Genomic DNA, 22,897 nt, shown 5'->3' on the forward strand with positions numbered 1-22,897 from the left:
TGTTGTTACGTCTAACAGCTGGAACACACCGCACGCGTAAGCAGCTATTTTTTTATAGCAGCTATTTTTATTTCGCAGCCCATGTCATCAAATCTGTCCTGCCACACCGGGCGCGTAGCATCCACGTAGCATCTGTGTAGCATCCGCGTAGGCCCGCACGCTGCAGCGATAGTTTCGGCGTCTCCTCTATTTCTTGCGCGATACGTGAGCGTATGTGCGAATCCAGGCAGGTAATCGCATACAGGAAGACCACAGTGCAGCCAGATATTTTACCAAAAATGTCGACAAAATAATATAATATATAAACAAAATCTAGACATGCGATCCATCACACAGAGAGAGAGAGAAACCGATATAGGCTACAATTACCACAGTTTTCCCCACTCATCATGTCTCGTTCCTATGGCAGAGAGAGAGAGAGAGAGAGAGAGAGAGAGAGAGAGAGAGAGAGAGACCGACGTGTAGAAATATGCATCTGGTATGGTATGGCCAGGCGCACGATCAGGCACGTCTCTACGCTACGCAACACTTGCGTGTGCGATGTGTTCCAGCTGTAAGGTGTTCGCAAACAATTGCCTATTTACACAGGCAGCAGCAGCGTTAACCATTTTTTATTTGTCACATGTAATCGTAGGTATAAAATAGGGTATAATTGCAGAGAAATGTAATCCCATCAGCTCCTTGAACTGGCGCATGAATCATCATAAAACAGAATGTGGCTTTTGAATATAGCTCACCAACTCCTGAGGAGGAAAAAAAAAGAAATGAAAAAAAAAGCTTCTTAGAGCTACAGAGTGGGATGACGATGACTCGCCGGTGGTTCGTCACTACAGACGACACCTTTCATATTATACGGAGTCATTTGAATTTTTGTTAAGATAAAAAAAAACTGATTAGTGAAGCTTTAAAAGTACAAACTGTACAATCTGTTAGAGACCATTAATATTTGTCGATCAGTGCATTGACCACAGTCTGCTTTTCTCGCTTCATCTACTTCTGCTTCAATTACAAATTAGTAATTAACTTTTATTGGCCTTATTTGAAAATATGACCTGCCATGTGGCTGCACTGATGATTGTTCATGAAAGTAAGTCTCTCACCTATTTGCTGAATTTATCCACGTACAATACAGTATTATTGTTTTGGTGTTGGTTGAATAAAAGAATATTGATTCTCAAGAGCACACTGCAGAGTGTAGGGCCACAGGAATTGTATATGTAATTAATGCATCAAAATAGATTTAGAAAGGCAATGTGTTTTTCATTTAACAAAGTTTACAAAAACGTCCATCATTACTGCAACATTCTGCATTGCCTTACTTTGTACATGCAACAGATCATAGAGTAATACACAAAAAGAACAGAAAACCCAGTATGTCAAATGAAATTCTTCATTGCATCATTCAGACTTACACAACCATTTCCATAATAAACGTATTTGTGGGAGACTTTACTTCACTTTTTGGACATTCACATGTATGATACGTGTACGGTTTTGTTGGATTCTGTATGTTTAGACTAGGGCTGGGCGATAAAACGATAACGATATGTATCGCGATAGACACATAATCAATATCAATAGAAAATGCGGTCGATAAAACGTTCAATAACTTGTTTTTCTTCATCAGAAGAAACCAGAGGTTGTGAATCAAGTTTGGTTGCATGAACAAAGGCCCTCACTCTCTGGCAACCTAGCAACGTGGGGAGTGACACTCTAACAGCCAATCATGTAACAGTATCATGTTTGGTTGCGCCACATCGCTGTCTCGTGTTCTTCAATAACAGAACCGGCGTGGAGTGGAAAGGGAGTGCCGGAGCGAGCGAGGAAATTGTTGATAAAACAGGAAAAGTCAGTATGGCAGTTTTGGGGATTTTATAAGTCTGACCGTAGACAGACCAACACTGGTACTACCATAAACTTGTTTTACCACTTTAGCCGCGCTCACACTTTGGAGCACAGCCGTATTCACCTTCAACGTCCAACAACATCTGCAGCTGCAACACTGCACAAACAGCAGACCACCATGGAGAGGTACTCTGCATCAGCACCTTACTAAACGCTACAAAGAAATAACGAAGGCAGACATGCTGAGCACTGTCCAGAAGCCAGGTTACCAACCTAGCACTAAACCTGCAGAAAATAGTTCCTTCTCAGGTTTCTTATATTTAGCTAACACTTTGCACTATTTTATGACACTTTATTAAGCATTTCTTACTTATTCGCTAAATTTTGCACCTTAATGTTAAGAGATAATTGTTAAGTGTTCATTGTAATTTTAGACCTGTTTACATTTTAATTATGTTTTCCATGGTTGTGTTGACATTTCTGCTTTTATAATTGAGGGGATTATAATCAGAGCAGGGTTAAGTTTTAAATAAAAATGTTTACATTTAATATATTTTTCTCCTGGTCCTTATTTTAAATAGGTCATAAAAAATATCAATAATTATCGATATCGACCGATATGAAAAACTTATATCGTGATACAGTTTTCAACCATATCGCCCAGCCCTAGTTTAGACATGCTTTGTCTGTGTGAGAAAATACCCTTGTGGCATCATGTATGGATGTGCTTAGAGCAGAGTGATGCATAGTGTATATCCTCAGCTTTAGAGGGAATGAAAGGTTGAAGTGGGCCAAACGTGCTCTGAATAACAATCCAGTGAGAGAGGAGATAAAGGTGCAGAGAAACCCCCCCACCCCCCTCCCCACTGAGCTCTCCATCAGCATACTGAGCTGCGTGTGCGTCGGCTGTGTGTGAATGTGTGTGTGTGGCTTTTTTTTTTTTTTATCTAGAGAACCTGCATGCACAAAAACAAGGGAAGGTCGAAGAAAGTTACATAAGCCTCTTCATGCTAATGGTGTCTTCTCTCGTTGCTGTTGTGTCATTGACAGGTGCTTTGACTTTTATCATGTTTATGGTTTATGGTGACGAGAGGTGATGAACTTTTACAAGATTGGTAAACAAACAATCCTGCATGACATCATTTTTTTGTTTCTTGAAATTAAGACATGGTAAAATCTGACTCCGCAGCCCCGACCCCCAATTGCAGCATGTGGAGTCAGTTAGGCCGGTTACACACTGCCGGCGTGTCGTGAGCATGGCGTTTCTGTAGCGTGTCAGCTGCATGGATTTTTCTGTCTTTACACACCAGAAACGTGTCTGACGCGGCGCTGCTGCTGCTAGCCTTGTCTGGACACATACAGTACAGGCCAAAAGTTTGGACACACCTTCTCATTCAATGCATTTTCTTTATTTCCATGACTATTTACATTGTAGATTTTCTGAATTGGAATTTTCTTAACATGACTGAATACATGTTTATATTTTAGATTCTTCAAAGTAGCCATTCTCACTGCAAAAGGCATCAAAACTTCATGAGGTGAAATGGAACACAGGGTTAATGGAATTTTTGTATTTAAAAAACAAAAAAAAGGGTGGTGAAATAACTGAAAACATGTTTTCTTAAATTTTAGATTCTTCAAAGTTTTAGCCTTTAGTGAGAATCCCTTTGTTGAAAATAAAAAGGAAACGCAGTGAATGAGAAAGTGTGTCCAAACTTTTGGCCTGTACTGTATGTGTTTCCCATTGATAAAATTAAATAACATGTTAAACATAAATATATTCTGATTTGATTACAGCAAAGACCACATCGGCAGTATTGACGGCAAAATAGGCTACAGAATATTTCGTTCTTTATTGACCGGTGCAATAATATATATATTTTTTTGATTACATTCATACATCTGCATTCATATCAAAACATAGAGGCTTTCAAACATCAACATGTCATTTATTAATATGCATTCGTGTCTAAATGAAATATAAACATATTTTCCTATTCTATTTTGCCTGGAAACGCTTCCAACACGCTCACGTCTCACGTGAAAAATAGGCGTCGGTCCTATTTCTAGCAGGCACGCGTCTCACGCAGGCAGTGTGTAAGCTCAGAACAGCGATAAAAAAAAACAAGATGTTATTATGTTCCTGCCACATCCTGACCTCTCTGCAGAGGGAGACAGATGAAAGACTGCATTTCCTAAAACAATATGATATATTTATTGTAGTAATCATAGAGTCAAAAAAGCTTGAAACAATACCCCTTCATTTATATGCATCCTGTACAATATTGGCCTGGTTGACACCAGACCCTTCTCAGTTGTAACTGAGAGTGGGTCTGGGCAAGCTTGTAAACAATGTAAACAAAAAGCTGCTTGCCGTCGCTGTGCTATCGTCATCGTGTAAAGCCCGCCTCAATGGTTGTGATTGGTGCCTCGATTTGGAAAAATTGGAAATGGGCTCTTGGCCAGATTGACTTGCAAAGCAAATCTCAAATTTGCCGGAAGTTCGTCAGGGTTTTCCCAGGCTAGTACAATATGCTTTTGATTATTTAAAACACTGGGGAACATTTTATTTTCTGGCTCAATTTGCGTCTATTTTGTGACTCAGTGTTGTGGCCTGGTTTCGATTAATGAATGCAATGGGCTTTCTGGAATAAAATCCTATGATGAGTGATGCAATTTAGTTTGTTTAGAATGAATAGAAGAAGTACTCTGTTAGGTAGTTTGGGGAAATAATAATTCAAAGTACAGAGAAGTTAAATACTGTATGTAACTGTATGTAACACTAGAGCACAAAGAAACAGGTTCATGGTGACTAACACAATATCTGTTATCCCTAATTCAATTAGATGACAGAACGTTTTCAGCCCATATGTCTCGCTCTCACCCTTCATCAAGGTTCCAGACACTGATGAAGTCTGGAGGACCTGGAAGGCCCTCAAACTGTCCGTCATATAATTTGATTAAACAGTGGAATGGTTTTCTCTGTAGAGTGCAGAATCTTTTTATTGGAAAAGACTTTTTGCATGGAGGCACTACTGTGATCTGTTTAGAACACCACCATCACCTTATGAAGCTCAATCTCAGCTGCCTGCTGTGTGTGTCTGGGTTAGATAAACACACACATGCAAACAGTGAGTGCTTGGAATTCCATTCGAATAAGAAACAAACAAACTATTCCTCCTTGGCTCCGTCAACTAATTGTTTAGCCAAATCAGCTTAGAAAAAGAAGAGTTGGTGTCAGCTTTACCTTTTTGTTTGTTTTTGGACAGATCCAAGCCCCAGACAGAAGTCGTAAGTTAAAAAGACAGAGAGCTTTTAAAAGTCAGCATTTAGTTCCCAAACAGACATGTGTTTATTAGACAATCAGGTGTGATCTTGTAATACTGACTAAAGAAATTGAGTCAGCAAATATTAGACAAATGAAAACGCAAAGTTTCGACTTTAAAGCAAAAAATGGCAAAAGATCACTGGTTCCAACATCTAAAATGTGAATGCTTGCTGGTTTTCTAGTAAACTGAATATCTTTGGATTTTTAAGACTATCTAGGAAATTGTGATGGCATTTTCTTTTTTTCTAACATTTTATACCAAGACTAAACGATGAATCTATTAATAAAGTAAATAATCTACAGAGCTACAAAGTAATTGGTGGTTGAGGCCCTAATGATCGTATTCTCTCTCTAGATTTTCAAGAAAAGAAAAACAATGTAATGTAGTAAAGTAAAATAGATGCATAACACATATGTAACAGTTGCCTACTGCTGGATGTATAGGTTTTTCCTTTTCACAGTGCACCAGTTCAGGCGCTAAAACAAAAGAGTACTTCCCCACTTGCTTTATGTCGTTCAATAGTGGTTTGTTAGTTGACTGGAGCAGTGAGACCAAGGAAACAATGACAATATAGAAGGCAGGGACACTATAGACATTTGAGGAAATAGGTCATCCCTAAGAACAAGGTCTTACACATACCTCAAACATCCTCTTCAGTTCCTAACACTGTATTCATACAGACTGTGATGTTTTAGGATTATAATGGGAGGCTGTTCAGCATCTCGGTACATATATTATTCATCAGACTTCATTTGAGTCAGCTGTGTTGTTGCACCGCAGCGTGCAGGCCTCTTTAAAAGCCTTTGGGAAGCAGCTTGCTCGCTAATGATGCTAACATGGAGCGCGGAGTTGCAAAAGAAAAGCCTCGGCTGTCTAATGGATTCAAATATGAAAGAGGAGACGAAGAGAAGAGAGGAGGCAGGGAAGAAGCTGATGGAAAAGGGAGAGCGAAGAGGTGGGTGTGTAAAGAAAAAGAGAGATGAGGAAAAAGGAAAGAAATGGTAATTAGAGGGATGACGGAGCAGATACAAGAGAGACAGAGAAGGTGTGTTTCTATCCTCCATCCCCAGTGGGAGCTCAGGCCTGCTGGGTGGGTAGTGTTCCTCCCTCCTCCCTCCTTCATCATGTTTGTACAGCAGCTCAATGTCGCTAAAACACTGTCAGAGAAGAAGTGCAGAAAAAGGCTTATCTTCGCTGGTGTCTCTCCTGACGCAGTGCCCTCAGGTTTAGTCTTTGTGTGTTTCTCTGAATGTGTGTGTGTGTGTGTGTGTGTGTGTGTGTGTGTGTGTGTGTGTGTGTGTGTGTGTGTGTGTGTGTGTGTGTGTGTCCACATTGGTCTGTCAGAGCAGTGTTGTCTGTGATAAGGGCTGTTGAGCTTTGTGGCTCATGACTGGGCAGTTTTCTCTGTGTCTGTGTTTTTGGTTTAATTTCTAACCTTCATGTTTACAGTTAAGTGCTGAAAGGACTAAGAACGAATCATAATTATTTAATTGTTTATATCACCGGTTCCAGTTTCTGAAATGTCAGGGTTTGCGTTGTGTCATGTTACTGTAAATTGAAAATATATTTTGGTTTTGGACTGAAAAATGAAAATACTTAGGCCTATCCGTTGTACCTCTAAATTAAAAGTTCAGTTGACAACGTTTTTGAAAATAGCTTTTTGTCATGTTTTCTAAACCTGTCACTATATCCTGCCTGTAGCAACATGAGACAGATAATCTGTGAAAAACGAATGTTCCTGTGCCTACGCCTAGTGTTAATAATGGCATCTGCATGAGATGTTTGTGACCCGGCCGCCGTGTTGAAAACAGTCAAGCCGAAACCGAGCACCGGCTGACTGGCCGGATTAAACTTTCTAATTTACAGCTAAACAGTACTCTAAAATATGGAAACATTTGAGATCAGAAATAGGCAATGCAGTAACAGAATCTTGATCCATTTTGATCAGTTTGACACAAGTTCATGAGCAGCGATTGACACTGTGTTAGAGACTCCTCGGCTCCGGTTGCTTGTTTTCCTTATGCCATTAGCAGCACCAGGAGGAGGCCGAGGAACGTCATCCATCCATCTTCGTCCGCTTATCCGGTGTCGGGTCGCGGGGGGAGCAGCTCCAGCAGGGGACCCCAAACTTCCCTTTCCCAAGCAACATTAACCAGCTCCGACTGGGGATCCCGAGGCATTCCCAGGCCAGGTTGGAGATATAATCCCTCCACCTAGTCCTGGGTCTTCCCCGAGGCCTCCTCCTAGCTGGACGTGCCTGGAACACCTCCCTAGGGAGGCGCCCAGGGGGCATCCTTACCAGATGCCCGAACCACCTAGACTGGCTCCTTTCGACGCCAAGGAGCAGCGGCTCTACTCCGAGCTCCTCACGGATGACTGAGCTTCTCACCCTATCTCTAAGGGAGACGCCAGCCACCCTCCTGAGGAAACCCATTTCGGCCGCTTGTACCCTGGATCTCGTTCTTTCGGTCATGACCCAGCCTTCATGACCATAGGTGAGGGTAGGAATGAAAACTGACCGGTAGATCGAGAGCTTTGCCTTCTGGCTCAGCTCTCTTTTCGTCACAACGGTGCGATAGATTGAATGTAATACCGCACCCGCTGCGCCGATTCTCCGACCAATCTCCCGCTCCATTGTCCGCTCACTCGCGAACAAAACCCCAAGGTACTTGAACTCCTTCACTTGGGGTAAGGACTCATTCCCTACCTGGAGAAGGCATTCCATCGGTTTCCTGCTGAGAACCATGGCCTCCGATTTAGAGGTGCTGATCCTCATCCCAACCGCTTCACACTCGGCTGCGAACCGATCCAGTGAGTGCTGAAGGTCACAGGCCGATGATGCCATCAGGACCACATCATCTGCAAAGAGCAGCGATGAGATCCCCAGCCCACCAAACTGCAACCCCTCCCCACCCCGACTACGCCTCGATATCCTGTCCATAAATATTACAAACAGGATTGGTGACAAAGCGCAGCCCTGGCGGAGGCCAACCCTCACCTGAAACGAGTCCGACTTACTGCCGAGAACCCGGACACAGCTCTCACTTTGGTCGTACAGAGATTGGATGGCCCTGAGTAGAGACCCCTCACCCCATACTCCCGCAACACCTCCCACAGTATCTCCCGGGGACCCGGTCATACACCTTCTCCAAATCCACAAAACACATGTAGACCGGTTGGGCATACTCCCAGGCTCCCTCCAGGATCCTTGCGAGAGTGAAGAGCTGGTCCGTTGTTCCACGACCAGGACGGAATCCGCATTGTTCCTCCTCAACCCGAGGTTCGACTATCGGCCGAACCCTCCTTTCCAGCACCTTGGAGTAGACTTTACCAGGGAGGCTGAGAAGTGTGATACCCCTGTAATTGGCACACACCCTCTGGTCCCCCTTTTTAAAAAGGGGAACCACCACCCCAGTCTGCCACTCCTTTGGCACCGTCCCAGACTTCCACGCAATGTTGAAGAGTCGTGTCAACCAGGACAGCCCCGCCACACCCAGAGCCTTGAGCATTTCTGGACGGATCTCATCAATCCCCGGGGCTTTGCCACTGTGGAGTTGTTTGACTACATCAGTGACTTCCGCCTGGGAAATTGACGACAATCCCCCGTTATCCTCCAGCTCTGCCTCTAACATAGAGGGCGTATTAGTCGGATTCAGGAGTTCCTCAAAGTGCTCCTTCCACCGCCCTATTACCTCCTTAGTTGAGGTCAACAGTGTCCCATCCTTACTGTACACAGCTTGGATGGTTCCCCGCTTCCCCCTCCTGAGGTGGCGAACAGTTTTCCAGAAGCACTTTGGTGCCAACCGAAAGTCCTTCTCCATGTCTTCTCCAAACTTCTCCCACACCCGCTGCTTTGCCTCTTTCACGGCAGAGTCTGCAGCCCTTTGGGCCCTTCGGTACCCTGCAACTGCCTCCGGAGTCCTCTGGGATAACATATCCCGGAAAGACTCCTTCTTCAGTCGGACGGCTTCCCTGACCACCGGTGTCCACCACGGTGTTCGTGGGTTACCGCCCCTTGAGGCACCTAAGACCCTAAGACCACAGCTCCTCGCCGCAGCTTCAGCAATGGAAACTTTGAACATTGTCCACTCGGGTTCAATGCCCCCAGCCTCCACAGGGATGCATGAAAAGCTCCGCCGGAGGTGTGAGTTGAAAGTCTGTCGGACAGGGGCCTCCTCCAGACGTTCCCAATTTACCTGCACTACACGTTTGGGCTTACCAGGTCTGTCCAGAGTCTTCCCCACCCCTGACCCAACTCACCACCAGATGGTGATCGGTTGACAGCTCTGCCCCTCTCTTCACCCGAAAGTGTCAAAAACATACGGCCTCAGATCAGATGAAACGATTATAAAATCGATCATTGACCTTCGGCCTAGGGTGCTCTGGTACCAGGTACACTTATGAGCATCCCTATGTTCGAACATGGTGTTTGTTATAGACAATCCATGACTAGCACAGAAATCCAACAACAAACAACCACTCTGGTTTAGATCAGGGAGGCCGTTCCTCCCAATCTCGCCTCTCCAGGTGTCTCCATCATTGCCCACGCGCGTTGAAGTCCCCCAGCAGAACAATGGAGTCCCCCCACTGGCGCCCCCATGCAGGACTCCAGTCAAGGTCTCCAAGAAGGCCGAATACTCCGAACTCCTGTTTGGTGCATATGCACAAACAACAGTCAGAGTTTCCCCCCACAACCCGCAGGCGTGGGGAGGCGACCCTCTCGCCCACGGGGTAAACTCCAACGTAGCGGCGCTCAGCCGGGGGCTTGTGAGTATCCCCACACCTGCCCAGCGCCTCACACCCTGGGCAACTCCGGAGAAGAAAAGAGTCCAACCCCTATCCAGGAGTACGGTTCCAGAACCGAGACTGTGTGTAGAGGTAAGCCCCACCAGATCTAACCGGTAGCGCTCCACCTCCCGCACCAGTTCCGGCTCCTCCCCCCACAGAGAGGTGACGTTCCACGTCCCCAGAGCCAGTGTCTGCTGCCCGGGTCTGGTCCGTCGAGGCCCCTGACCTTCACTGCCATGTGGCAGCGCACCCGACCCCAGCGGTTCCTCCCACAGGTGGTGGGCCCATGGGCTGGAGAGATGGGAGCCACGTAGCTTGTTCGGGCTGTGCCCGGCCGGGCTCCGTCGCAAACCCGGCCACCAGGCGCTCGCCGACGAGCCCGCCGTCTGGGCCTGGCTCCAGATGGGGCCCCGGCTCCCCGGGCAGGGTCACTCCATCTCTACCTCGTTTATTCATTGGGGTTTTTGAACCATTCTTTGTCTGGCCCCTCACCTGAGACCACTTTGCCTTGGGAGACCCTACCAGGAGCACAAAGCTCCAGACAACACAGCCCTCAGGTTCACAGAGACACACAAACCTCTCCACCACGATAAGGTGATGGTTCACGGAGAAGCCGAGGAACGTGATTTTATTTATTTATTTATTTTTTCACAGATTATCTGATTCGTGTAGGATTGTCAGGATACAGTGACAGTAAGTTAAATGACAAAATTATTTTGTATAAAAGTTACCAACTGTAGCTTTAACGCCTGAACTGAAATAATATATTACTTATAATCATCTACTGTGGAAAATGTCTGCCAGTTTATTAGGTACATCTACATAAAACTAATGCATTCTGATACAACGGTTGATCCTGCAATAAATAAAAATCTTACTGTCATGAAGGTTCTAATGTTTGGTTTATGGTTCGAGAGGTGATTATGGCCTTGATTGCTTCTACTCTACATATTACTCTGTTAATTGTTGCTGTCAGAGACACGTTTTTATATATATATATATATATATATATAAAAGCTATTGTACAAACAAAAACTAACCAGTTCTTTTCTCCGTGCCTGCTGTCCCTCTTGGGCTAACCAGGTGGCCTCTCAAGTTCCTCAGACAGCCGCCCGGTGGTGGTCCGCTACAGTAAAGACCAGCGGCCCACCACTCTCCCCATCCAGCCCTTCACCTTCCACCACCAGTTCGCCTCCAAACCCCCACAGCCCAAGCCTCTGCTGCCCCTGCTCACAGGCTACGTCTCTGGGATGCAGGCCCGCTCCAGCTCTGGTTCCGGTTCTGGATCTGGTTCTGGCTCTGGAGGTCCGGTGGGGGAGGACAGTGAAGATGCAGCTGAAAATGTGTACAGGTACCAGGGGACTGCAGCAGCCCCTCCACCTGGGTCAATTCGACCCTCACCTCTTGGGAGCTACTCCCCCGTGCGGCTCCAGGGGGCGCCCAGCTCTGGGACCTGCTCCACCTGCACCCCAAGCCCTCAGCCGCAACACAGCCTCTCCTGCCCGCTTTCAGCTGGCCCCGGCCCCCTGCACACCCCACCGACTGGAAAGCAGGGTGGGGGTTCAGTGGCGTTACCGTCTACCCCTCCACCTCCGTCCCTGGGGGTGAAGAGAGGGATGGTGCCGCCAATGCTGCCAGCTGTGCAGGGACACTGTTTCCATCATGGAGCTCTGCCTAGTTTACCAGCACTCAACAGTGACATGCTGAGCCCGCTGGGCTGTCTGGATTCTGGAAAGCATGTGGAGGGAAGCCAAGGACCCGGAGCCAGGACACATAATGGTATGTTCCAAAAGAATTCTAGTATGTGCTTAAAGATGTATTCAGAGGATGTTCTCACCAGAAAAATACTTTTGCTCTGAAAGCAAACTACTTTTTCTTTTAACTTTCCTGTTTTGTTCATCTTTATCACTGTACTGCTTTCTTGCAACTATTGGTCTCTTGATGATAGAATCAGCAACATGTTTACATTAAGTCATTTGCAACTACCAGTCTAAGATCAGTGAACTCTTACACACAAGTATGTGTACATGGACAATTAAAAACACTGCTTTGAAATCACTTGTTGTGGTGCACATGAAGGAAAGTTTCAGCCCTCACTCATTCACACCAGCCCAGCCCCAAGAATTAAACTCCTCATCGTCACAGTGTCTTGCTGCTTTGATAAGACAACAGATGGCTGCTTGGGATTTCAGTTATATAGAAAGTTATTAAGTTTTGTCTAATTCAGTGTTAATGTAAGAAGCTAAGCTCTTGTACATTCTTACTATTGTCTGTTTCTGTTTCTTCTCTCCCTTCATGCATGGACTTAAATCTTTTCCTTCACCTAAACCTTCAACTTTTCCACTTGCCCTTCTTCATCTCCTTTTCTGCCATTTATTTCACTTATCCATTCTTTAACCCGACCACCAACCCCTTGATCATAACCCTAACACCTCCCCTCAGCACACCACCTCTCTCCACAGGCTCTCAAATGGAGGGAGTACCGTCGTCGAAACCCTCTGGGATTGGAGACGGTCTCAGGGGGCCACTCTTCTGCAGGATCAGGCCCCCTCTCTGGTAACCTGGAACCCAGAAAAGGCAGGGGATCTCGACCTGTCAGACGAAACGTGTTTGATTTCCCTTCAGTCTCCTCTGGCCCCACACTGGGACGGCTCAATGGTGCTCATAATTTTACTGACAGTGTTGGAACGAATGCAGGATTATGAAGATGTTTGTATGAAGATCCAAGTAGACTTGGATATTAGTATCGTAGTATTTTTTTTAAAGAGTCCAAGGTGCAAAGAAAGCATTATCTGAGGGTAAAGTCACCAAAAAATTATTGCTGAGTGGTTCATCCTTGGAGAACAATTGTTAGAGGTTTATAAAAGTGTTGCTACAGTTGCATTCTTAAGGATCCCTAAGGGCTTCTTATGCTTTTAAAATGGTGGTGTGTGTTTATATGTGTGTCTCATCATCACACGTTTGTTTGTGTGCCTCGGCAGGGGGCCAATCAAATAAGCTGCAGCAGATCTACAGCGACTTCCTGCCGGACTACTTCTCTCTGACCGAGAAGCCTCCCGAGGAGTTTTGCCTGTCCCCAGACGCATCAACGTCCTCCTCCACCTGCTCTTCCTCACAGCCCCACATCTCAGTGGACCTGACGCAGAAGAGAGGTGAGGCTGTGTGTGTGTGTGTGTGTGTGTGTGTGTGTGTGTGTGTGTGTGTGTGTGTGTGTGTGTGTGTGTGTGTGTGTGTGTGTGTGTGTGTACGTGTGAGATCTTGAAGCTTTACATCCAACTCTGGCTGTGAGATGTTTTTCTTAGAGCCCATTGCATTGGTTCCCTGCTGTCTGTGAGTGTTGATGCAGTGTATTGGTCTCTTTTTTACCACATGAACTTTTCCAGGAATGATATTAGGAACTCATAAACTTCATAACTTTATTATATGCATTCAAGTGCAGAAAACTAGTTCCAGTTATAGTCCCTGCATTAAAAAACGTTCTGCTTTGTCATCTGTGGTAGTACGTTCTCATGTCCAGGATGGGTTTTACAGAACTGAACTTCACTGGCTGGTCAAACACACGCCTCTAGATTGGTACAACATGAATACAGCGTTCCTTCAGACTGTAAGCAAGAACTGGTTGTAGAATAATTGGATTTTTTTGAGAATTTTTGTAATGTAGTTGATATTAAAACAACATCATGTAGCTGACCTGTGTAGTATCAAAAAACAGATAAAAAATAAATAGATATTTAACAAAAAAATCTCATCACATCACCTTACTTTGTGTTTCTGAGGCATTCAGCCACATCTCGTGGCCTTACTCAGTGGTAGGAGTTGCTCAGTTGTCATGGAGATGATAACAGATGATTGTATGATAACAGGTTATAAAAAGAGATTTTTCCAATGCAGCTACTATATATAGTAAGTTATAATTATAATGGCCAGAAAACCCTCAGCAGATTGGGTAGCCTTTCTGGTGTTTTCAGTCTCTCTTTTCAGCTCTGTCCAATGTCCATTTCAGACCTTTTCATTTAAGCATCACAGAACCTTGTGCAACAATAAATTATAAACAAGATCACAATGACTTTGAGTTGCTGTCCTGTCCCCTGCAGGACAAGGATGCATCTCAGGAAAACAAATCAATTAGAGGGAGTTGTTAGTCATGATTTAGTTCCAGACTTCCTGTCTGTCTCTGTTACTGTCTCCGTCTCTCTGCATCTCTTCGGGGGTTTTGAATCCAAACTTGAATTCCTTTCTAATATGCTGTTGCATATACCGTATGTCTTATTACATTTGTGTTTAAAAACATAAGTCATGACATATAAGTCATGGTTTGTACTGTGAGCCACAAAAGCTCAACAAGTTTTTTTTTTGAATACTGCTGCACTGCAGACAGAATCACATTTCTGTTGACAAGCAGAAACGGGGGGTAAAATTATGTTGTTGACAGGTACTTAAATCAAGTGCCTCTCACTGCAGAAAGGCTACTTGACAGTGAGGAGTGTAATTCAAGGTCTCTTGAGGCAGCAGGTTGTCATATAATGAGCAGGTAGATCCTTCAGCTCGATCATCCAGCTGCACGGAACCAACATCCACACTGCTAAAGTGTACTTGAGCTGTGCCCAGAGGGACAGATTTACACAGCCTTCTTTACCTTTGCTTCAGATACACTGTGTTATTTATCTAACCGATGCACTAACCAAGAAGCAGTTTGGTTGTCATGTATATTAAAAGCTAGCAATTAATTCATGCAGATTGCAAGCACAAAGACAGTGAAGGATACTGATAATGTGTGCTAAATTTGGACATTAATGCCTCTGATGTCCCTGCAGAGGAGGTTAAAACAGAGAAACCAAATAGTAGAATATTACAAAAACAAAGGACAGTTGCATAAAGTGACATTCATTGCAGAGACACTGTCAAAAATGATAATTGACAAACTCTTTCGTTATTCTTTCCTCAGGTTTGGTGAAAGCCGTGAACACAGCAGTGGATCTGATCGTGGCACACTTCGGCACCAGTCGAGACCCAGATGTAAAGGTAAAAGTTTTTGGTGAATCAGATTGATGACTACTAATGACTGATTGACTGCTAATACACCATTCTTCTCAAGATAAAATGAGGGGTGATTCTACTGGCTGATTAAAGCTCACACAGCAAGATTTAGAGGCTATACTAGCCCTTTGCACAACAATATATTAATACCACTTCAGTGTTGTAATAAAACCTTTCAGATGGTAAGTTGCATCAGATGGCCCCGTCCATTTTCTCGCATCACCATTTGTCTTTGTTTTGTCTGGTTCAATTCATGCAACAGCAGCAATTAAGTTAGTGTATAAAATGTTCATTAGGCCTTCATCTTTAAAAGTATTTTGCGTTTTCCTAGTTGTGAAGTGCATATGCATTCAAGCTTAGTGTCAGTCACATCATGTTAAGGACTCATATGTCCTTAAGATTATTTGAGGTATTTGACTTTACAGTTATTTTATTAATTAGACAGCACATAAGCCATGGACCCACCACCACAAACATTTTCCGAAATGTATTTGGTCCCTTGTGACTTTCGCTTTCTTCACTGGCTTTAGTCAGGAAACTGAATTACTGGCACATAATGTGTTTATTTACACAGAGCTGATAAGACAGTTAATAAACTGGGCTGCAGATCAGTCTAATCCACAGAACAAAATGGTAGGCAAATACAGACTTATCATCAGTCACTGATTTAAAACTTGTGCACACATACTATATTTACTTTTCTTTATTATGACTATATGCTCGAAGGCAGGAAAAAAAGACCCATTTTGCCTCACAATTCCCTGATTTGTTTCACTTTCATTTCCTTTATCCCCTAATGTTTCTCTGCAACCCTGCCAGGCTAAACTGGGGAACAGCTGGGTGAGTCCCAACGTGGGTCACCTCATCCTGAAGTACCTTTGCCCGGCTCTGCATGAGGTGCTGCAGGACGGCCTGAAGGCCTACGTACTGGACCTGATCATCGGACAGCGGCGTTGTCAGCCCTGGAGCCTGGTGGAGGCCTCCACACAGCTGGGTGAGAACATCACACTGAGGGCCAGTTAAAATGGCTGCACATCAAAACGTTAGTGAGGCAGTGAGGAGTGCCAGTATCATGCTTAATACATGTTTAAATAACATCACAACCTGCAAAATCCACAGACTGCTTGTTTTCATAACACAAAACACGTCTTTAAAAATGAGCCATAACATGGTGTTTGGTTGTACTTTATATGTAGTAATGTTTCCCATCATTTTATTACATGTACAAGAGTTTCCTGTTCAGGAAAGGTAACATATTTTCAAAAATGGTAGCTGTATCATATTGGAGAAAAACAGTTCAAATTAAGTTTCTGCAGATGGATATCTGGGGCCATACCATATGAGGTAATAGGCTAGAGAACAATTAGCTTTTTATGGGTAACATATAACATAGTGAAGATGTGTTGTATGCTTGTCTCTGTCAGGGCCGTCCACACGTGTTCTTCACAGCCTGTTCTCAAAGGTGAGCCAGTTCTCTGAGCTCACCAGCCACAGCATGAGACTCAACGCCTTCATCTTCGGCCTACTCAAGTGAGTTATTTCTCTTTATCCCTGTTTTTACTGTCATTGTCATCCACATGTTCCTTCCACTGATGGTTCTCATCCTAGGGTCAGGATAAAGCCGCTATAATCAATAGTTTTTTAAACAAAAAAACTAAGCTAAAAGAGAGTAAATATTAGACTTGCAGATCTACTCCAAGTGGAAAAAATAATTATGTCAGATTCTTATAGTAACTCGTTGCAAAATGAAAAATCAAACCTGCATGTAGGTGTAAGTGTCTGCCAAGGTTTCCTGTTAAACTAAATGCTTTGTTACATACTATAACTGACTCATATTGTGTGTTTTAAAAGGCATCTTGGTTCAGTCATGTTAGCTTATTATATTTTGAGAGACTTTATTCTACCAGATCAATTTCAAAACATGTCATTGCTGAATGATAGACTCAGTTGTGAGTGTAATAATGCCTAACATTCTCCTGTAGGAGAGTGATGGTGCATTTATCCTGCTGCAATTAAAATAATAATAATTTGCTTGTCCTTATATTTCAGCCTAAAATCTTTGGAATTCTGGTTCACTCACCTCTACACACATGAAGGTAAGTCTCCGTTGTTAACTTTTGTACCATTTATCCAGCTTTAGATACCCAGGTAGTTATTTGATGTCCACAGTCTTGCTTCTTCTAAATCTTGTTCCTGTTTTGTTTCACTTTCCTCAGATATTATAGCAGCCCACTACAACCCGTGGGGTTTCCTCCCCCTGTCACAGGGGCCGTGCCAGCCGCTCTTTGAGGAGCTCCTCCTCCTGCTGCAGCCACTGTCGCTCCTCCCGTTCGACCTGGACCTGCTGTTTGAACCACATCTTCTCCAAAAGGGCCAGGAGCATCTCCGTCGCAAGGAGCAGCTGTGCTCTGCCGGCCAGAGTGTCAACCAATCAACTCGTTCCACCTTCCAGCTCATGAGAGGATGGAGCACCACTGTAAGCGAGATGGTCAGAGACTCAAGCGCAGAGGCGAAGAAAGAGAGGGCGGGGCTGAGACGAGAGGGAACATGGCCGAGGATTGAAGGGGTCGGATCGAGACGAGAGGGAGCAGGAACGAAACCAAGGTTAAGGAGTGAGGGGGAAACAACTGACAGCATGACAGCCAGGTCTGTTAGCAGACCAGACCAGATGGAAGTAGGGTTTGCCAATCTCTGGAAGGAGAGGGGGATGAGTGGACAGAGAATGAAAGGCGTAGGACAAGAGAGCCAAGGAGAAGGTGAGGACGGACAGGAAAAGGACAGGAGTAGAGAAAAAAGGAAGGATATGGCGGAGGAGGGGCGTCAGCGGCAAGAGAGACAGGCGGGTTGGTGGTACCAGCTCATGCAGTCCTCCCAGGTTTACATCGACCAATCCACAGAGGGGTCAAAGTTTGTTAAGACTGAGAAAAGGAAGAAGTCGTCGGAAAGAAGACAGAACCAGCTACCGCCCACCAGAGAAGGAGTGGTGGAGGGGGCTGAGTCAAGCCAAGAAGGGGAGGGGTATAGAAGCAGGAAAAGCAGCAATAGCTCTAGCGGGGAGTCAGCTGGATCCAAGGAAAGGCCTTCATGGATGGGCAGCCCGCCAGACTCCGTTCTCAACCAGGAGAAAGAGACTAAACGTATGGAGGCTACAGGGACTGGAGCTCAAGCTGGAGCTCAAGCTGCAGCCCAAGAGGAGAGCCCCACACAGGGACAGAGTCTGCGATGGGGCAGGCTCTTTGGATCTAGTGTTGGTTCTCCTTCGAGGGGGGAGGCAGCCGATCAGAAAGCAAAAGCTCAAAAGACCAGGTAAGTTTTAAGGATAAGTCCCATGATATTCGTTATTTTTCTTATTGTCAACAAATCTCATCAAAAAAACAAAACCAACAATGAATTAATTTACTAACAAGTATTCTGACCTACAAAGGCAAAACGCTGTATCATCATATTTGGGCAAAAATGAGTTAATGTCACTTTTGGGGTATTTGAGACCTCCTTTATCATGTGAATAAATATCGTGAGTCAATTTGATTGTTTTAACGAGAAAATTAAGGGCTATGACAACCGTAACATCCAATAAGTAGACCATACGAGGAACCACAGCAGAACGCTGTAACAGCTGTTACGGCTCTTTGCCTTTGTTCCGGCACCCTGAAGTTGAGTTAAGGTGTTCTGACTTTGTTTAGCCAGGCATCAAGAGAGATGTTACTGTGCCACCGTGAGGTTACTGTACTCTGGCCTTGTCATACTGTCAAAGTTTGCCGCTTTTAATTGTTACCAAACCACGTAAAATACACACAACATATCTTTGAAATAAAGTGGCGATGATTCAGATCAGTCAGTGTCACTGAGAACCCGGAGCTAGCTAACTTTAATCTGTGTCACGTAGCGCTAACGTCACATCAGATGCCGAAAACTAATTATTAAATTAAATACACAGGCATCCTACCTTTCCATGCAATCCGATATAATCCATGGAAGATATAATCCATAGCAATGCACGTCATCTGCTATATCCACAACAATCCATACAGGTTTGAGCCATATTTCCTGCTTGCAGGTGTTCATGTCAAATCTTACACAAATCCATAATAGCACTAAGCTAGTTATCGCTAACGTTCGTACAAAAAAGTAGCCTAACCTAAATGTTATCTCAGAATTAAAAAGAAGTAATCCAAGTCGAATTTGTTGACTGTGCATCTTGCACAGTTTGGTGGCCCTTAACCCTTAACCAGGGACGATTCTAGGATCAGACCTTTAGGGGGGCTCAGCCCCTAATGAGAATATGGCACGGATACAGTGCCTTGCAAAAGTGTTGAACATAATATATTTATTGTTAAACAATAAATATACCTTTGTAGTCAATTATAATTAAATTATCTTTATTGAGAAATATTTCTTGTATTTATTCATACTGTATAGCCTACTGCACTGCAAAGTAACTTATCTGTCATACTGTTCAACTGTGTTAGTGTTGCCACACTATCCTGATCATTATATCACTAAATAGGAACAACCAAAGGTCTTCTATATAATTTAAAACAAATACCATGATGACTAGACCTTGGTTAGGTGTTCTTATAATGGATGTAAGTGTGGTGAACAGCAAGCAAATATTGATTATATGTCAGTTACTGCCTTTTACCTTTGCATGACTCCTTGTTTTTGGCACATGATACAAAGGCAGAGTACAGTAACTGCCAAACAAGGGTCAAAGGTAAATTTTGAGCTCAAGATTTTTTGCATACAAACATTTCTTCATTATAGCAATGAATAGTTGTCAAATAATACTTTTGTCTGGACAAAACAGAAAACTTTAAAGTCATTTTTCTCAGTTTCACATTCTAGCGAGTTAAGGTCGATTGGAACTATCGGGCTTGGGTTTGCATCTTTTTGTGGGATTTGTTGCCACTAAGAGAAATACGATAACATCAGCCTCATCTTATAAATTTACAAAATCAACCAAAATCTACTTAAGCTATCGGTGCAGTTCATTTCAAAATTTTCCACACTGTGTTTTTCTTTCTCAGGCCACCATCAGGTTGGCTTTCTCTGGATAGCTCTGTTCTTGACTTTGTAGCTCTGACTATTGGATCGGGGAGTGGGAAGAAGGCAGAGCCTCCAGCCACACCCACTCACACCCAAACCACACCTCCACCAACCTCAAGCCAACCAACTGAAGCCAGACAACAGTCTCCATGGTAAGCAGATACTAAAACTCTAGTAAGATTATTCTTAACATCAATTCATCCAATGTTTATACTACAATAGAGAGCTATAAGAATTGTAAACAAAACTACTTTTCAAGAACCAACTAACTCACCGTCCGTTTATTTAATAAAAAGGCTCCTAAAATTCTGAGACTTTGTACATTTTAAAAGAGCACAAATCATGTATAAGGTCAAACACAAAATACTACCTAAAAGTATCCACTGTTTTTCTATGATTCGATAGCAAAAAAAATCAAAAATGTCAAAAATCATTGTATTTCTGTTAAGGGGGTGAATTTCTGGAACAGTGTGTAGCACACTTTGTAATTGAACGGGCAATCGTAAAAATATATAATCAGAATGGCATGTTGACTTTAGTATAAAAAAGAGATAGTATAAAATGGTGTTTTATTTTTGACGTCAAATTGATTATTTTTGGATTAATGGATGAATCATTTGGTCTTCAAAATGTCAGAAAATAGTGAAAAATATCCACCACAATTTTTCTAAATCCCCAGGGGATGTCTTCAGACGTTTGTTTTGTCAGACCAACAGTCCAACGAAAGATATTCCGATTTCTATGACATTATACAAAGAAAAGCAGGACATCCTCAGAATGGAGAAGCTGCAACAAGGGAATGTTTGCTTCAAAAAATTACTAAAACCATCAAATTAGTTGCCTGTAATTGTCTGTCCAATTACTAAAAGTTTTTTTTTTCCATGTCTTCTGTCATTCTACAGTGAAGTCCGAGCATTGTGCCACCACATAGCCACCGAACCAGGCCAGCTGAGCTTCAACAAGGGTGATATCCTGCTGGTCCTGAGCAAGGCTGATCCAGACTGGCTGCTGTGCTCCCTGGGCTCCACCCAGGGCTTGGTTCCCATCATCTACGTTACCCTCAATAGCATGGAGGACAGCCGGGATGCCACTGGATGAGCTAATGCTGCCCCAAAAGAAATTAATGCAAGATGAAGGCAAACCGCTTTGGAGACGGAGGGTATCTCTGCCACACAACTACTGAAACAAAAACCTGTTTTTGAGATAACTGTACATTGGGGATGGAAAAAAAAAAACATTGTAAATTTGAAGATAATGAAGATGATGTACAGACACATGCAAAGGGAAGCATGCAGGCTCAAACACAAACTTAACATCTACTTCAACTGTACATCCAGACAAGTATGCATGCATACATTCAAAAACCAAAAGACCAGACAGGAAACCCAAAGACACTCCCAACACACGCATCTCTCTCTGCGTGAAGCTCTGCTACTAGCTTAACTATGTGACTGTCCAGTCTCTAGATCATCCATCTCTACTTGCGACAAAAAAGGAGGGGCTACTTAAAGTTGGTAAACTTCATAATATGATAATAATATAACATGCCAAGCTGCACTTTGCCATACTGTCTATACCTTCACCTAGCTGTTCCACACTCTAGACACAGTGCTCAGACAAACGCCGGGGGGCTGTTTGATGTCCTGTTGCTTACTTGGTGCCGATTTGATCTTTTTGTGTAGAAACCAGTGAATCCTTGCTTTGTTGGTTAGATTTAATGTGGTTGATGTAAAAGCGAAAACAAAAAAATTGTTTTGATCCACGTGGGCTCCAGTTTTCCAGGATTTAGCATATAAATATTAGGACAGTAGAAAACCTCACAGGAGTTTGTTTAGATGGCTGTTCAACCCAAGAGAAAAGAAGGCAAAAAGGACGAGTTTAAATCTGTTTCCATTCTCCGTCTATCTTATTTTATCACTGCTTGTCAAAGCCTAGTATATGGAGACAAAGGGATGGATCGACTGACAAGCAAGTTGCCTTTTTTATCTTCTATTTTTTTCTCACAGTAACCGCCACAGCTGGCATGAATCAATGGCTGACATTGTTTAAGTGCATGTAACCTTACAAAAATGTGGTCATTTTCCATACAATCCTGTTTCACCTGCGTTCCGCCTGCATCCTGAATCTCATCCCCCAATCTCTCATGAAAGGACACTTCACGGATTTTGAAGAGGACACATTCAAGCGAGCGGCTGCAGTCTGGGCTGTACACGTGCATTTGATCTAATGCTACATTCTGTAAATGCATAATATGACTTACACATGTGGTGAGTTCTATTTATTTATGTATTTAGTTCAATTAGCAGAGGGAAGCATCTAAATGGACCGTTGCTGAAAAAACAGGGAAGGATGTCCAATGAAAGCAAAGCATAGCTGAGGAGATGTATGGAGGCCTTTTTTTATGTGTTGGGGATCCAGCCTGGAAGATGCTAATTAGTTATATGCATTTAGAGAGTAAATTATTTAGAGAGTAAATTATCTTATTTATGCCTTAAAGCGCTTGAGGAAACCAAGGGAGAATTGCCCTGTTGGACACTTCAAGGCTAGTGACCTAATATTTTCCCGACATTATATTTTGTATATATTCTGTGACGTGTCAAACTTGAAATTTCCCCAGATTTATGTCTACAGAGATTCTTGTTGACTTCAAAGAAAAGTATAGAGATGTTACAGAGGTGATATTTTTTGATGTTTAAAGGGAAACCCCAACACATTTTGTGACGGGGGCTCTGTGGGCATTTCTGTGTTAGTATGTACAGTACATGCTACCTTTCGATGCCCAGATGTAATGTGGCCTTAGGATCAAAATGATTTGATGAAGAACTCAAATTACAGCTAAATACAGAATACCT

General features: G+C 43.5%; 1 protein-coding gene across 2 annotated transcripts in view; it reads left to right on the plus strand.

Moving 5' to 3' along the window:
- rusc2 (RUN and SH3 domain containing 2) overlaps positions 1 to 21,770 on the plus strand; it is a 46,161-nt gene extending 24,391 nt beyond the window's left edge. Inside the window, exons 4-13 of one of the 2 annotated variants that reach the window (XM_028577950.1) lie at positions 11,046 to 11,741; positions 12,405 to 12,620; positions 12,944 to 13,114; positions 14,908 to 14,984; positions 15,819 to 15,993; positions 16,424 to 16,529; positions 17,049 to 17,095; positions 17,216 to 18,305; positions 20,027 to 20,197; positions 20,948 to 21,770. In XM_028577950.1, coding sequence (XP_028433751.1) covers positions 11,046 to 11,741; positions 12,405 to 12,620; positions 12,944 to 13,114; positions 14,908 to 14,984; positions 15,819 to 15,993; positions 16,424 to 16,529; positions 17,049 to 17,095; positions 17,216 to 18,305; positions 20,027 to 20,197; positions 20,948 to 21,143 — 2,945 coding nt within the window. In that variant the 3' untranslated portion in view covers positions 21,144 to 21,770. The remainder of the gene's footprint in view (positions 1 to 11,045; positions 11,742 to 12,404; positions 12,621 to 12,943; positions 13,115 to 14,907; positions 14,985 to 15,818; positions 15,994 to 16,423; positions 16,530 to 17,048; positions 17,096 to 17,215; positions 18,306 to 20,026; positions 20,198 to 20,947) is intronic. The other variant, XM_028577951.1, reaches the window with a different exon arrangement.
- The last annotated feature ends 1,127 nt before the right edge of the window (positions 21,771 to 22,897 follow it).

This window comes from Perca flavescens, chromosome 5 (assembly GCF_004354835.1).
Source record: "Perca flavescens isolate YP-PL-M2 chromosome 5, PFLA_1.0, whole genome shotgun sequence".
In the NCBI taxonomy this organism is placed as follows: Eukaryota; Metazoa; Chordata; class Actinopteri; order Perciformes; family Percidae; genus Perca; species Perca flavescens.